At 37.6% G+C, this 16,370-nt stretch overlaps 1 protein-coding gene across 2 annotated transcripts in view; it reads left to right on the top strand.

Annotated features, from left to right (window-relative positions):
* Window positions 1-9,116, top strand: part of LOC103469961 (uncharacterized) — a 100,287-nt gene extending 91,171 nt beyond the window's left edge. Inside the window, exons 6-7 of one of the 2 annotated variants that reach the window (XM_081610811.1) lie at window positions 4,912-4,984; window positions 8,783-9,116. In XM_081610811.1, the coding sequence (XP_081466937.1) occupies window positions 4,912-4,974 (63 nt within the window). In that variant the 3' untranslated portion in view covers window positions 4,975-4,984; window positions 8,783-9,116. Of the gene's footprint in view, window positions 1-4,832; window positions 4,985-8,782 lie in introns of both variants that reach the window. The other variant, XM_081610810.1, reaches the window with a different exon arrangement.
* Window positions 9,117-16,370: the final 7,254 nt, after the last annotated feature.

Raw genomic sequence — 16,370 nt, 5'->3', positions numbered from 1 at the left:
TGGAGGTATAGAAGCAAAAGTGGCTGCAAAATGATTCCTCTTAGCAATTCTACTGTCGCAGTATGTTTTTTTGTTTTCCCTCTATGCAAAATGTCACCTCAATTCCTTCTTTGACACAAAACGTTTTAAGCTGCATCCACAAATCTCAAGAAAAAAATCATTTAATCAAACAATAATTATTGATCTGTTTGATCAAAACCCACCAATAATCTTCAGCTACTTAAAATCTGCTGCAGCTGCTCACAAATGCCAATTGTTTCATAAAAAAAAAATACTATCGGGTAGTAAAATGACAAGACATGTTTTTTCCCCTTTTTCCCAGGAGAATACACATACCAGTCAAGCATCCCAGCATAGCATGGCTGAATCAGTGAGGAGCTCAGATTGCAGGGCTCAAGCCACTGTAATTGATAGTCAAACCACCATACCCTCCTTTGGGAGAAAATCTTCTGCTCATAGTCAAACTAAATCCAGTTTGGTTTGCTGCCAAAGAATTATTCACTGCTTCAGCTATCTGGGCCTGTGCAAAGTCTTATAGAGTGCACACACACACACACGCACGCACGCACACACACACCCACCCACACACACACATGCACATGCATGCACACACACTGGAGAGTTATCAGCAGCAGGCTGAGCTATTTTTTGGGAGGGAAGTTATTGGCTGCGGTGGCTCTCCACACTAAATAGCGAGGCTAACCAGTGTTTGCTTTGTGGAAATCCCTTTAGCATTTGCAGAGTGAGACGGGACAGATGCCTCACACAAGTCTGCTTCTCCAGTCTCTTTCACTTCTTACAAAGTAGGTTCTCTCAGTGAAACATATTTTTGCCGGTGTGACACAACAATCAATCCACGTAAAAAATAAAAACAGCTAAATTAACAAATGATAGAAGCTGCATTTAGCTGCTGTATGACAGCTACATGTTGCTGTTTTAGGGTTCAAATGAAATAAAACTTCAAAATGAATTATGGAACAAGTAGCATGCCATTTTCAATTCAATATCCTGCTTGGTTGAGCTCAATACGAAACACTGAAGGGAACGGTCAAGCTCGAGGGTTCGGTAAATAAAATGAAACTCCTTGCAAAGTCTGTTTCGACGAAGCAAAGATGTCATGATGTGCCATTATATGAGAAGCAGCTTCACTGCTTCAAGTTCTGCAAACTTCATAAACTTACCTTAACAAACGACTTAGTACTTGAACAGGAAATCTTTTCTTAGTATATCTTTACTTTAAAGGAAATGAAAAAATAAAAAACATGTTTTAATTTCAAAGCATCTTGTGTGATAAAAATATGAAACACACACAAAAGAAAACTGGAAACAAAAGTTCAAAAATTCAGAGACTGTTTTTCTCAAAACCCCATGATCCAAGGAGGATCAGATTCACTCCTATCAGGATCTGACCCAGCAATCACCAGGCCTAAAAGTGAAAGCTCTGCTCGGGTTGAGGCCCACACCTCCAAATCATCTGGTTTCTATTCTCTCTGCTCCATCCAATGAAATACGACCTGCTTTAGAGGAGGATTGAATTATGGCCCCATCAATAAATACCGTATTTCTACCTTTGAAGTTTCATATGTGATGCAAAGTGTGAAATGTCATGTGTTGGAAGTTATTGCCCAATTCTTTAGCGCTAATCTAGTATGCCTGATGTTTCTGACGTTTTGAGGACTGTTGTGGCTTCATTTGCTCTGACAGCAGCCAGTGCAGACTGACCTAGTTTTGTTTTTAACTGTGATGAAAAAATGTCAATCTACTTTTGATGCAATTTCTGTGGCATTTCCAGTGGAGGCAGGAAGAGGGAAAGGTGGGTGTGCTTCAGGATAGAAAAGGACTTTGAATGTTTCGTGACAATGGTGGATATTTTAAGCAGCTGGTGCAAAAGTGCGCTCTTGAGTCATTTGGAGGTGCCCATAAAACCTACATGTAATCTTCCTGCCTTGCTCCTTTTATTTATGCCTCTCACGGAACAAGTCACTTTTGTTATAGGAATCCATTGCCTGAGGTCTACCTGATTCAACAAGCAACATGGACAAAAAACAACTTACGTTTGTGGCAGCACTTGAGTTCATATGTAATTAATACATAACAGAGGATCTGAAAATTAGAGTAAAACCAAAATGCAGCTATGATTCTGCTGCCGACACTTTGTAATATTTCAAGATAAAAGTGGAATTTTATGAAAAAGGTGCATCTCATATATGATGTGAAACTAACACTGCATTTTATAAAAAAGAAGATCACAACTACAGTCAAGCATGGAGTTGCTTTAGTACCTGGGCAATTTGATGTAATTGATGGAGGCATGTCAGAAAATACCAAGGGAGAAAATCCTGCCATCAGTTTGTGACTTTAAGCGTAAATGCTCTTGGGATACACACCAGGACACTGAGTCAAAGCACATTAGTAAGTCCATATCAGGCTGGCTCCAAATGACTTGGAATGGCCAAGTCAAAGTCCAAATAAAAAATAAAAATAAATCAAAATAATGCCTTAAAGTTTCAAAGAAAAGTGAATTTTGTTCATTTAAAGCAAAACCCAATAAAAGCAATATAAAAACTTAAAAGCGTCCTTCTCAGCCTCTTCAATGGCCGTTAAACGTGTCAGTGGAGACGAATGACCTGGGAATGAAGATCTCAAGTGAAGAGGTCGTCCTCTCTGACGGGTCAGTGAGATGAGGGGCTATCCCTGTGCAACAGCTGCTGGGTAAAATGAGTAACGGCGCTCTTCTCATCCTGATGGAGTGAAAAATGACCCGATCTGCCAAAAGCCCTCGTGTAAACAGAGGAAGAAGTGCGGTGATGAATGTGCTAAAATGGAGTGAAATTATTACATCTGCAACTGTTGCATCAAATAAAATCCGTTACAAATGCTTTTGCTCTTGTTTTATGTTAAAGTGAACTTCATTGCTTCATATCTGAGGGACGGCTTCTGTCAGAGCTGGATTTGTACTGCAAGGCATCTGGCAATATTGTCATTGTGTCGTTTTTGTGGTGTGAAGGAGGAAGTGTGAAGATGTTGATGATATTCATTACAAGCTGGCGCGTCAGCCCATCAAAGCTCTTTAGCGGAGCAGCTTACGGCAGCGGCAGGTTAAGGCTTTCCAAAGAAATGCCTCTGGATGACTCCTTTCATCTTTTTCTTTTCCCACTTCTTTCTTCTTCTGCTGCATTTATCGTCAACTCCACACGCTTTTTGTTATCAGCAACATTGAAAATGTCACTGCAATAAATACGTATTGATGTCAAAAGGAGAAACGCGAATCACCCATCGGTTAAATTCTCCAACATGGAGAAAGGCGCCACGTTCAAGTCAGATGGATGGTATTTTTCCTGCTGAGTGATTGGGAGCCTTCAGGCTCTTCCCTGTCCTGCGCAGGTTGTGACCCTGCAGGACAGAGCAGCTGCTGCAGAATGATCCGTCTGTTGAGACAGACTGCTGAGGCATCAATGCTGCCGATGATCACAAGAAGCAGCTTTAAGACCTTTGACATGATCAGATCAATCTGCCTCGAGGGCCATCCCTGACAATGTCTGCCCGTCTTTATCTAGAAAAGCCGCAAAAGTAGAAGCGTTTCCTGACTAAATCGAGAGTCTCGTTTGCGGGCAGACGGGAACCAGTCGGAAAATTCAGATCTTGTTAATGTTGCTTCACTCATTTGATTTGGTCAATTTTTTTGGTTAAATGGCCATATTATACAGGGTTTTTTTTCTCAATTACTTTTGTTGTGTTTTATTGAATCTGACTGCAACTGACCTCGTCAGCTTCATGTCTGACGGAAAATAAGGATTCCTTTTTTGTTAAAGCTGCAGTGAAATTAGAAAGAGATAGAAAATAAAAGATCCTTTTCACACAAGTCTAACCAGCAACTGCAATAGAAATGTCTTATCTGTTTTTTAGGGGAAACATTCGTTTTAAAACATTGATATTAAGCTTGCACGAGCAAGACCCTGACATTGTTTCCTCGATTGCATTTTACAGTTTTTGTAAGTTTACTTTATTAAATGGCTGTTTTCTCATGCAAATTAGATTTTCGTCAAAATGTGATGCTTCTCCCCTTTAATTCCTTAGTTCACCCCCCTTCAAGACTCATACTACATCATATTTAACTGCAAGTTGAAAATGTGCAAATGGTTTCCCTGGTCAATTGCATAATGTGCTGAAATATATATATTTTCTCAATAAAGAAAAAATAATGACATGATGATTAGATAGGTGTTACGGCACATCGCCTCACTGTAATTGTGAAAGTAAGTCTAAAAGCATAAATAGTTACAATAAGATTCTAATCTAAGGTAAGCAAGTTCAATTTTTATAATCTCTTACAATTTTAATACACTAAACTATTGTTCAGTTTGTGCTGAAATATCAAGTTAACAATATTTAATTTTTGTCAAAGCAAACATAAAATGATAAGCCCATACTTGTATTAAACTTTAAAATACAGGACTGGAGATGGAATCAAAACCAGGACAAAAGCAAGAGACTCATTCTTTACATTCCTTGGCTCAATTCTTTCCAGCTTCAGGGCCTAAGAAGCATAAAGCAGGTTTTGACTTGTGTAATGATGAAACAAAACACACACACACATATACAAATATTTAGACTTAGAAAGATGTGTCATTTTATTGTTCGATAATAAAGATTCAAGTTATACCACAATTTATTGGATGTAAACAATGTTGGAAACGTTTATCAGCATTTAACAGCAGTAAAAGAGATCAAACTAATGTGTGAACAACCAATTTATTGATGCATTAAAGCATGAGAAAGCAAATGTGAATAGGTAAAATAAAACAAATTAAATGTATTAATTATTTTTGCAGGAAGCACATCTTTTCTTCTATCCCTCCATTCCTCCACACATGCATTTTCATGCATCTCTCCGTCTCTGTCCGCCCTCAGAGTTCTGCTCTGTGCTTTTCTGGTGGAGTATTGGATGCTGCAGACAGATTTGTCTCTGTTTAACAGATGAAAGGTACAGTTTACCGACTTCACACTTTTACTATTCCTTTTCTTCAATCATTCAGACATATGCAAAGATTTTTTATTTTTTACTTTTTTTTCTTATACCTTAACTGAGAGATTCAACCCAAACATTAAATATCCTAAACATGTGATCAGTAATTTACCTGAAAGGAATTTGCAAAGAAAACCTACAAATAGAAAACAAACAGTTAGTTGCTGGCTGGCCAACATGACAGTGTAAATAAAGCTGTGGGATAAAAGTTTTTGCACATTAAGCTGGGCATTTAAAACAAAGACAACTTGATGTGCTGAAGCAGCAGGAGATTTTTAGAGGATACAAAACGGGAATAAAGCTAAGAAATCAAATCTATAAATACCTCAACGTGACTTGACAAGTGAGACATGAGGGCAGGACTGTTCGTTTTTGCCAAAGTATATAGGAAACATGCATTCCTGACTGGCAATCAACTTGGATCTCTTTTACTTCCTCTTTTTTTCTTCTTGCAATAGACAAAAAGTGTCATGGAAAGGCATTTATGTGCCTTCATGTTAGTTACTACTACAAACATCAATGTTATAGTCAAAATTCCTGTGAAAGACTTGAGGTGGTGTATAATCATGGATACAAAGATTTCAAAATGTTTTACAAATAACCTGAAATGTGTGGCATTTATATTCACCTATACACACACACACACACGCACACACACACACACACACACACATATATATATATATATATATATATATATATATATATATATATATATATATATATATATATATATATATATATATATATATGGGAAAATATGGCAACATATTTTCCCACCTAAGCTAGAATGAGAATAAATATATATATATATATATATATATATATATATATATATATACACCTAGCTTAGGTGGGAAAATATGTTGCCAAGACAGTTATTAGTCTTTCATCCTATAAATCTGGCCTTTATGTAAGAGTGGCAAAAAGAAAGAAAACATTACAAGTTCCATCTGCAGTTTGCCATAAGCCACATAGAAGCTCACCAACGTTTAGAAGAATGTGTTCTGGTCAGATGTAACCAAAATCGAACTTTTTTTGTCCCACAAAGTACAACGTGTGGCAGAAAACTACAACTTGCACCGAACACACCACCATGGAAGTGGCAGCATCATACAGTGGCGATGTTTTCTTTAGGAGGGAAAGGCATGAAGCTGTAAATGCAGTGAAAAGTGTTTTCTCATGTTATTCACTTTGAATGTTTTTTTTTTATTTTATTTTTGGAAACCAGGTATGCACAGCAATGACAATCCCTATAAAAACAGATACATTTGTGGTAGTAACTTAAATGTTCAGATTATACTAGTAGTGTGTATCTAACCGTATGTCTGTCACGTCAAAGAAATCACCTGTTCTGCATTTTGTGACTTCCTCGGTGTAATCTGGCATTTTGTGGCAGTGTGTGCTCCCCCGTGACCTCCCTATTCTTTCTTTTGATCATTTTTAGGGTAATCTACTCAAAACGTCCAACTCACTGGGACTTGAATAAATAGAAATCGGAGGCTCTCTTATGTTAAACATCTTACTGCAATTAGAATTTATTTAAGGATTACGAGCAATCCCTTCACTCTTGAATACATCAGACAGAATTCCTTTGACTCTGCCGAGGTTTTCCCTCTGTTGTAATTATCCCGTGTTGAACAAGCTCTGCCGGAGCTGCTCTCCTTTCTACTTAAATCCTGTGTAATACCTTAGAGCTTTAATTAAACCATAAAGCAACCAGAACTACAAATTAAGAGTTTTTTTTAATTATGGTTTCAAACATTTTAAAAGAGGGGTAGAATCCATGCCATATTGTTTAACTGATGGCACATTTTAATGTTAGGTCATATGTTGTATTTTTATTGCAGAGATGTTGAGCCCTACAGTAAAATGCAAGCCGGTGGTGGCGTCTTGATACGTGTCAGGGTGATGTAACAGGTATTAGGAGATTACAAATGTCAGGTTCCAGATATTTCCAATATCAGCTGGTAAAGAATGCAGCCTTTTAAGGTTTTAATTTAGTTTTTAGTTTAGTTTTCTTTGAACAGTAATGATTCACCTCCAAACACTAAGGACCAATTTTAAATGGCTTAAATTTGATTCATCTTTCAATGACCACTTCAGCTTTAAAGAAACAATCTTTCTCAAAGCTAGTCTCTTTCATTACTGATGTTTCAAAACTGCCGTTGTGTTGCTTTTTTATGTTGATTTAAATCCACTTGTAACTAAATTAGACTTTTATAGTAAAAACACAAAACCATAAAGGTTGTCTATGTTATTCTTTCTTATTTAAAACAGTAATTATCCAGCATGGGTTTGTGAAAGTTTTATGCTGTGAAATTATTTTCTGTGTTGAAAATATCTGTTTTGTGCAAATCAACTCCAAGCACGCAGTGTTTTAGAAAAACAAAGAAGAATGTTTAATATTTTTATTTTGTCAATTATCTATTGCTAAGTGGACTACAGAAGCCTCTCCTTATCTCATTGGCTGATTGGTTGATCCCCGACTGGTGTGGTCCAGGTGAAAGCGTGAGTGCAATATTAAGAATTAAGTTCAGAGATATTAAAACTTTCATCAGAGAAAATCTTCAGATCCAAACTATTAAACCCAGGACTCATTATCCTGTGGACTGTGGTTGCAATAATTGTTTACGTAACATCATCCACTACACTAACTTGTTTAATTTTGATTAATTTAAAGATCTGTAATCGCTTTATAAATGTTCAAACTGTCAAAAAAAAAAAAAAAAAAAAAAAAGCACAAGTTTCACCAAATCAAAATGATGGACGTCCAGACCTCCCAAACCAAGTCACATAGCGTCCAGCTTCGTTGGCTTTATAAGGGTGACATCCTGGCAGACCGGTCCTTCCTAAGAGCTCAACTAACTTTCCTTCCAGCTAGAGGAGCAAAGGCAGAGGAACCACAGAGCAAAAACACACAGTTCCAATGAAATAAACAGAACGGCACGCTCTGTGCTGTTCTGTTCCTTAAGTTCTTTCTCAATTTGCAGGATGTCTAAACAACTTCCAAAACTTTGAGTCATTTTGATTTTCCTCTTCTAAACATGTTTACCATTCTTCAAAATCCCTATTAGACCAACAAGCTGTTAAGAATTAACCAGACACCTGACTGAGTTTGGATTTTGTTTTCCGGTGGAAGATTAGGTGCCAGTTTAACAATGAATATAATTTCACCCAATAAACAGTGTGTAGTTTGCCAGTACCTTTTGCATGGTTGCTGTTTATGTTTTTTATTGGTTATTCAGGCTTGGCTTATTTTTTATATCTATCTATCTATCTATCTATCTATCTATCTATCTATCTATCTATCTATCTATCTATCTATCTATCTATCTATCTATCTATCTATCTATCTATCTATCTATCTATCTATCTATCTATCTATCTATCTATCTATCTATCTATCTATCTATCTATCTATCTATCTAACAATACATAAATATTGATTTCTAATTCTGAATGGTATTTATTATTATTTTTAATAGTTTGTTAGCTATTTCAACTAAGAATGCCATGAAAATTAAGTTGAATATCCTCGTCTTTATACAGTCTAGGACTCCTTAGAAAGGTGTAATGTGTGCTTTAATTAAATAAAATGTATTGATGTCATATTCACAGAGTTGTGGACATGAACTTTATTTAAACTAGACTAATTACTGAGACAATAGAAATGTCTCAGTTTATCGTGCTGCCTCAGTGTCGTTGGTGCTGCTGGCTTCTCTGTTCTTTTAAATTGTGCTTTTCATTTCACAGAGAGCAGTGAGCGACTGGAGCAAGCGTGGACATTTTGAAAATCCAGCTTCACTCTCTGATGTGCACAGAGGAATTTTAAGCCTTAGATCCGTGACAAATGCAATTATCCATCTCCTCATATCCGTGTTTCCAGTTGAAAGTTCAGATCAGATTTTGGACTTTTGTTTTCATTTATTAACCTCTCTTTGAATCTCCGTGTTCACCTAGCTCACCTCTGTCAGGCTCATGATGCTATGTCTCTTCTTGTTTTCATGATGTTTTTTTTTCCTGATTTCCCTCTGATTATTTTGCCCTTGTGACCAAGTGTTAAATTAAATGCCTAATTTAACATGGATTTTTTGTTGGCCCCTCTTTGTTGGAAAGCTCTTTCTAATTGTTCAGCAGGAGCTGTGGTGTTTGTGCAGGCCAGGGGCCACTCAGTCTGCTTCTATTATACCACGGTGACAGCGTGTTCTTGGGCAAGGCATCAGAGCTGACAGGTCCCTCTGTCACACTTCTCTGCAGGCAGGGCATAGCCAGCCCATGGCACAGCTAGGGGTCCTCAAGACCAGAGGCTGCACTGCTCATCTTGGTGGATGCCTACTGAGGTTGTTTAGCAACCACCTTTGTTTGTTCATTTGTGTTTGGCTGCCATGTGATGCAGCCGTGGACATGGGGGTTACAGCATAACTAACCAAACAACACGAAAGCAGCTTTTGTGGCTTAAAGAAAGAAGAGGAGTTATCAGGAGAGCTAATACATCACTCAGACCTGAACTCCTCAGGAGAGGACACAGATTGATGTCTGTACATAACTTCAGGTTTTTTTTTGTTTGTTTTTTTAACAAGCAACTGTACAGGTGATGTCACACAAACTGAAGTACCGTCAGGTGCTGGTCTGGTGGGATGAGGGGAGCAAAGTGCACTGGGAATGGTGTGGCCAGGAATGGACTTACTGGGTAGGGCTAGGAACCCATTGACAACTGCTAGCTATTCTAGTTAAACAGCCAGCAAAAAAATAAAAATAAAAATAGTTCAAATGTTTTTTTAAATTTATTTTACCTTTGGATAAGCAGCTGGTTTTGGTACATTTAAAAGCTGTGTAAGTAATAAAAGTAATTGCCCACTTTTGTGATTTTAGAGATTTTAAAACTTACACATTTAGCTTCCGGATATTCTTCATAAAAAGAATCAAACTCACATTTAATACTGTGTCCCCCAAATAAAACAATACATCACATTCAGGTTAAAAATAAGTTATTTACAAAAAAAATAAAAATAATAATCAAGCTTCTACTTGCATGCCTCTGATGACATCGCAGAAGGTATCTTGTCAAGGAGCTTTTGTGCATACTAAGTTGCAATTCTTCTCCCCCACACAGAAAACCTCCCCCCAAAAAACATTTATCTGGAGGGGGTTTTATTTGTCAAATTTCTACTTCTTAGGCGCTAAACTTGTGTAGAACTGCCGCAAATCGCTTGAGGCAGATGTGAGAACACTTTATGGATTTTTGGAGAATCTGGCAACAGTGAAACAGATGAAAATGATTTGTGAACCAGGTGAGACTGGAATTGCTTAGTCTGGTCAGCACATTACTTTACAATGATTTTCAAGTCCCAATAGTGCTTCCTGGAGCAACGTAACCTTCTACTTCCAGTGAGAATTATGTCTGGGGAGACAAATAAATGATGAGCTCATTCTGCTGCATCTGAGAAGTCGACTGCCTCAAACCTGCATTCTTAGATGCTGCCCTGCATCTACACACCTGATTTAAATTAATAGGTGATTAAAAGACATCAGCAGCACTTGGTGGCACACTAAGGTAATGCAATTACTGGAATAAGCTGTGCTGCAGCAGAGGTGCATCTAAAACATGAAGGATATTAGACCTGGAGGACCTGGACTGAAAACCACTTGCTTATGCAATCAACGTTCTTTCAAGCACCATCCAGGGGAAACAAAGAAAAAAAAAAAACAACACTATCACTGCCTCACTGCACTGGCGAATAACTATTTCAGGGGATGCAAACAGAATATAACATCTGCAAATTTGCATGGAAAACAATCAGAAGGAAAAAATACTAATAGAAATGAAGCAATATTTGTGCTTCAGCGTCACCAGCTGCAGCAGCTTCTGTCACAGTGTGGCTTAAACAGCTGAACCCCTTACAAATCATACGGAGCTTGAATGCTTTAGAATCTATGTTGTGATTTATTTAAAAACATTTTTGCCCAATTCTGCTGTCTCTCGTGGAAAATTCGAAACAAAAAAAGGAAATAAAGTAAATGAAGAAACAAGTTTCCTGAATTAAGTTAGATGCCAGATTCTACTAAGTTCAAGTTGCTAAATCTACAGGATACAGAAACCTAACAAAGCACAGAGTGTTGGCAGCAGCTGACTGAAGCAGCTTCCACTTTCTTTCATCTCCCCTCTAATCTTCTGTTAGCACAGCTCTCCATCTTGTCAGCGGAGTTTGTTTAGGTTTTATGCCCGTCAGGACAGCTGTATTTCTCTTTCTCAAGGTATCATCCACGTCTGAAAAGTTCATCGGTGATAGATTTGCTTACAGAACATTTCCTTAGACACAATCTCAGGCTTTGTCTGGAAAATCATTAGGCTTTAGCAGCGTGTTTCATCCAAAACAAGAGCAGGAAAACATTCTTGCACTACCCAAACTCTGTAGATTCGCTTTTCAGCAGGAGATTATCTGAAGGTGCTCAGGATCCGGTGGGGTGACTGCAGCAGAAAAGTACTTCTAATCCTCCAGGTCTTATAATCATTATATACTATTAGTGGTGTGTAACAAATACTGAGAATAAGTATTACCTTGTAAAAATTAAGGGAGAAGATTTCAACTTGAAACGTGAATGCTGAAGACAGACTCTTAAACACTGACACTTCGTACTGACATATAACTTATTCCAGTTGAGCAGAGCTGAAGTTGGGGCATCCGTGGCTCAGTGGTAAGAGTCGTTGTGTTGCAAACCAAAAGTTGAGGAATTGTTTCCAGCTTTCAAATGTCAGTGTGTCCAAAGGCAAGGAACATAACCTAAAGTGGCCTACTGGCATGCCGATCATTATGTGAATGTGTCTGTTAGTGTTTTTGGGTGCATGTGACTGTTGCATACATACAAGTGCTTTGAGTTGTTGGTATGACTAGGAAAGTGCTACATAAATTCAGTCCATTTACCAGTATTTGCAATAAAGACAATTCCCAAAGCATATTTAGGAGCTTTTCTCTTTTCATACAAATACAATCTAAACCTGAACAGTAAAAAAAGTCTTTGAAAGTAAGGACAGTATTTTAACAGCTTAAAGCATTTTTATTTGGTTAACAGAGCACTGCTAATTAGCCAACCAATATTAGCTTTATGTTACTCCATTCTGCTTCACAGCTATTTACCTTATTGTATCGGTATGTCATATGAAATCATTATGATATCAAAGTCTGTGATTATAATGTGAAACAGCTTAAAGGGTGTACAGCTGGATTAATGGTTTTCCTGTTCAGCTTTTGTCACTTTTGAAATAACAAAATACGATTGATCGACTGTGTTGCCATTGGATGAGGTTTATTGTTTTGACATCAAGAATGCTGCTGACTGAATCACATCTCATGAGAGTTTTATAAACAATCACGTATCTCCAAAACAGTCCAACCTCTGTTTGCATGTGTCACCGCTGGAAAAACCTGTCTAAACACCCACATCATGACACTTGGCAAATAAGTTTGGGGGGGAAGACCTAAAATCCCCTTGTTGCATGTCAATGTGCTGGAACCAATCTATAAATCTATAATGGTGGCAAAGAAGCATCAGCAAATATTAAAAAGAAAGAACTCTGATGAGGCTCGAGCGGGTAGGAATGAATATTACGGTGCTTTCTTTGCTTCTTCTCTGGTCTGACCCGCTTAACAGAAAGACGGTTGTTTTTTTTTTGTTTTGTTTTTTTCTCTGACCTCAGAGGTGACTCACGCCGCAGCGTTCTGCCAGCAGACAGAATCTGACAGTTTAATATTTATGCTGTCAACTCCAGAGACTAACCTCACTTATTAAGGGGGGAGTGATTCCGGACAGATGTGGACGAAGGGACAAAGAGGACTTTTGTTTGGCTCTGTAAATGCAGCCACCTTCTCCCCATGATGACATTAAGAAATAGAGCCACAGTCAGTGTGAATCACGGTGTGATGTCAGTTTTGGATGGGACAACGCGTCAAACAGCATTAAATCCCATGTTGACCTAAATTTGTTTTTGAATTTGAGTTTTAGCTCTTTTGCTTTAATTTCTAGTTTGGCCTTGAAAAGTTTGACTGTTTGCTCAGCTTTCCTCATGGTCGTTTTTCATCCAACAGGTAATTCACAATCTTCTGCTCAAACACACGCCGTCCTCCCATCCATGTCGTTACTGTCATCATTACTCTTTGTCAATTTTTTTTGTAATCATATGAAGTCACTTGTGCATAAAAAAAAAAAATAGTACCAAAGAGCATTAATTACAAATACATTCTTGGAAAGATTGAGATTTTGAGTTATGTATCCTGTCGCTCTAAAATTTTAAATCTACATTAGCTTTATCTTTCAAAAACTTTAACAACCAACATAATTTGTTTTCTTTATACTCTGTCAGCCCACCAGGACATTCTGCAAAAGTGAAGACAGGCACCATTAAAAAAAAACAGCTTTTATCGTCTGGAGCAAACACAGCCCATACTCATTTTGTGGCACACTTTAGTTTAATGACAGATGACCTCAAGTCATTTCTGGGCCATAAAGGACACCTTGTAGCAGTTTAAGTGCATCAGGACCAAAGAGGCAGGAGCTGACATGTTTGTCAGTAATGGATGAATCATGCATGACATTTTTCCACTGAGGAGTATCAGGGTATCAGCATTTTTCCTTTCTCGCAGGTTCATTGTGGCAAAATTGTAGAGAAAAATAAGTTAAGTAGAAAATTTTAGCCCCATTAATCAATGATTTAGACTATATTTTTGTTGAGTCAGTTGATTCTTTGTTAAATTGTCAGAAACTAAAACCTGTTTTGTTGTTGATTATGTTCTTTTCAGTGCCTTGAAAAGAAACAGATGCACAACCACTTAGGGGACACAGCAAACATGTGGAAGACAGTGTACAAAAAAAAAAAAAAAAGCCCATCTCTAATTTACGGTAAAATACCAACAGCTGTGGTCTCCAGAATTTTACTGTATAAATAAGAATTGTACCATATTTAACCGTATTAATGCAGTAAAGTTTATTTATACAGTGAAATTCTGGCAACCGTAGCTGCTGGTTTTTACTGTAAATTAGAGATGTTTTTCTATAATGTGCTATCTATAGCTGCAGACTAACACTGCACATCTTTCTGAACACATCATCTTCAACCCTAAACATTAAGCCAGCGATACAATGGTATTAAATTATAAATGTTTTCCCAAATATTTGCACAAATCAGAATTTTACATTTTAAATTCCCCCCTCGGTAACACTTTATTTGAAGGGGGGTGAATAAGACTGACATGACACTGTCATAAACATGACATAACACCTGTCATGAACATGAATAAACCTTCATGAATATTTATGATTGTTGTCATAAAGCGTCATTCGGTAAATTATGACACTTTTAATACAAAGTTGACATTATTCAAAATGTCTTTGTTATGACAACTTGACATTAACCAAGAAATCATTACTGTTTAAACTTTACCTTTAATAACATAAAGTTACCTAATTTTTAAAGAGCTATCAGTAATACTTTTATAACAAATTTATATCAGTAATGACTTATTGGTTAATGTCAAGTTGTCATAACAAAGACATTTTGAATTATGTCAACTTTGTATTAAAAGTGTCATAATTTACCGAATGACGCTTTATGACGACAATCATAAATATTCATGAAGGTTTATTCATGTTCATGACAGGTGTTATGTCATGTTTATGATGATGTCATGTCAGTCTTCTTCACCCCCCTTCAAATAAAGTGTTACCGAATGTTTTTTCTCATCATGACAGAAAATACAGTTACAGTTGGTGGGTAAATATCAAGAAAGACCTGAAAACATTTTAATCTTTAGATGTGCGAAGCTTGTGGAGACATACCCAGACTAACTGCAGCTGAAACTGCAGCAAAGCCAGTTTCTTCAAAGTATTGACTCTGAGGGGATGAATACAAAAGCACATAAAAAGTCTGAAACTTGTGGATTTTTTTCCTTCTACTGCACAATTATGCACTAATTTATGTTGGTCCCTGACATAAAATCTGAATAAAATAGAAGCTTTTGATTGTAACATGTCAAAATGTGAAAATCTTCAAAGGGTTCCGATACATTTGCAGTGCAAACCTTCCTAGTGTGAAGGTTGAAGTTGTAAAATCTTGAAGAACTACTTTCTGATTGAACAAAACATGAAAAACTCCACTCCAGATGAGCACATTTCTTTAAAATAATTACACTGCTGGGATATTTGTGGCATATGTAACAGTCACAAGGTTTCTGCGTCTGCATTCATTTTTCAAGGCTTAACTTTATGGCCCCTTCACCAAAGATGATGTTTTGTTTTTCTTTGTTCATTGAGGGCCCTCCCTCTGCTTTACGTCGTGCTTGTTTTTCATCTCCCACTGCACAAAAAAAGAGGCCTTGCAAAACAGCTCCTCTTAGCAGCTCCTCTAAATCTGAGTGAGCCTAAGCACTCTTTTTTTTTTTTCATACAGGGAAAATACAGAAAGAAAAGGAAAAAAAATAGGGTATAATGGTGAAAGCGTTGCCTTTTTCCTTCACTGTGAAAAGCAGGAGAAGAAAATGTACCGGGATCTTTATATAAAAGAAGCAAAAAGTGCAGGCTCTGTTCAGTGATTGCCCCTGAAATGTTTATAGGTTTTTCCAAAAGGGGCGATTGAGAGTGAAACGTTCGACAATGGGCCCAAAAAATCTCCAGCAGCTTGGAACCTTTATGAAAGTGCCAAATATGAATCACTGCAACGCGAATGCCAGACGGGCCTTTCCTGTGTTGCTTAGAGAGCCCCTTGGACTGCAGCAGCCTGGGCGGCCGCAGGGGGGTTAAGCGCTTCTGTACTGTACGGCACGGCAGATATGACTTGATGCTCCTGCTCCATCCCCACAGCATGGGTGGTCCTTCGTTAGATTTTTATACTGCCACCTATTAGTACCACAAGCCAGTGATTTATGCAGCTGTCAGCTTCAACTTCATCAGCTCCATCAGCCACTGGTGAATTGTGGGTATGCTGGCAAAAGCGACCCTTTTTGCACCTCCTACTTTGGGGCTAAAGTAAGCCACCCCTGAGAGAACAGGAGAGAGGAAAAAAAAGCTGTTAAAAAGAAAAGTAGAATTTAGATAAATAACAACCTTGCAGAGCTCTGGGGCCTCTTCTGTGGAGAACTTCCAGCCTAAACATCTGGATGGCTGCATATAAGGAAGAGACTGTGCTTAGTGTTGAGCAAGGTGTGAAAGCTGGAATTTATTGCTGAAACTGCTAAATACTTTATGAATCACTGTGCAGAAAAAAAAAGAAAATGCTTTCCTGATAAGATAGCCTTATGCACAAGAGTTAACTTCAAAATGTGTGCAAATACTTTAATGCTCATGCTGAAAA

This window comes from Poecilia reticulata, chromosome 9, assembly GCF_904066995.2.
Source record: "Poecilia reticulata chromosome 9, P_reticulata-male-v2, whole genome shotgun sequence".
Taxonomy (NCBI): domain Eukaryota; kingdom Metazoa; phylum Chordata; class Actinopteri; order Cyprinodontiformes; family Poeciliidae; genus Poecilia; species Poecilia reticulata.
Note: the sequence above shows the minus strand (reverse complement) of the source record. Positions and strands in the feature narration are given on the sequence as shown.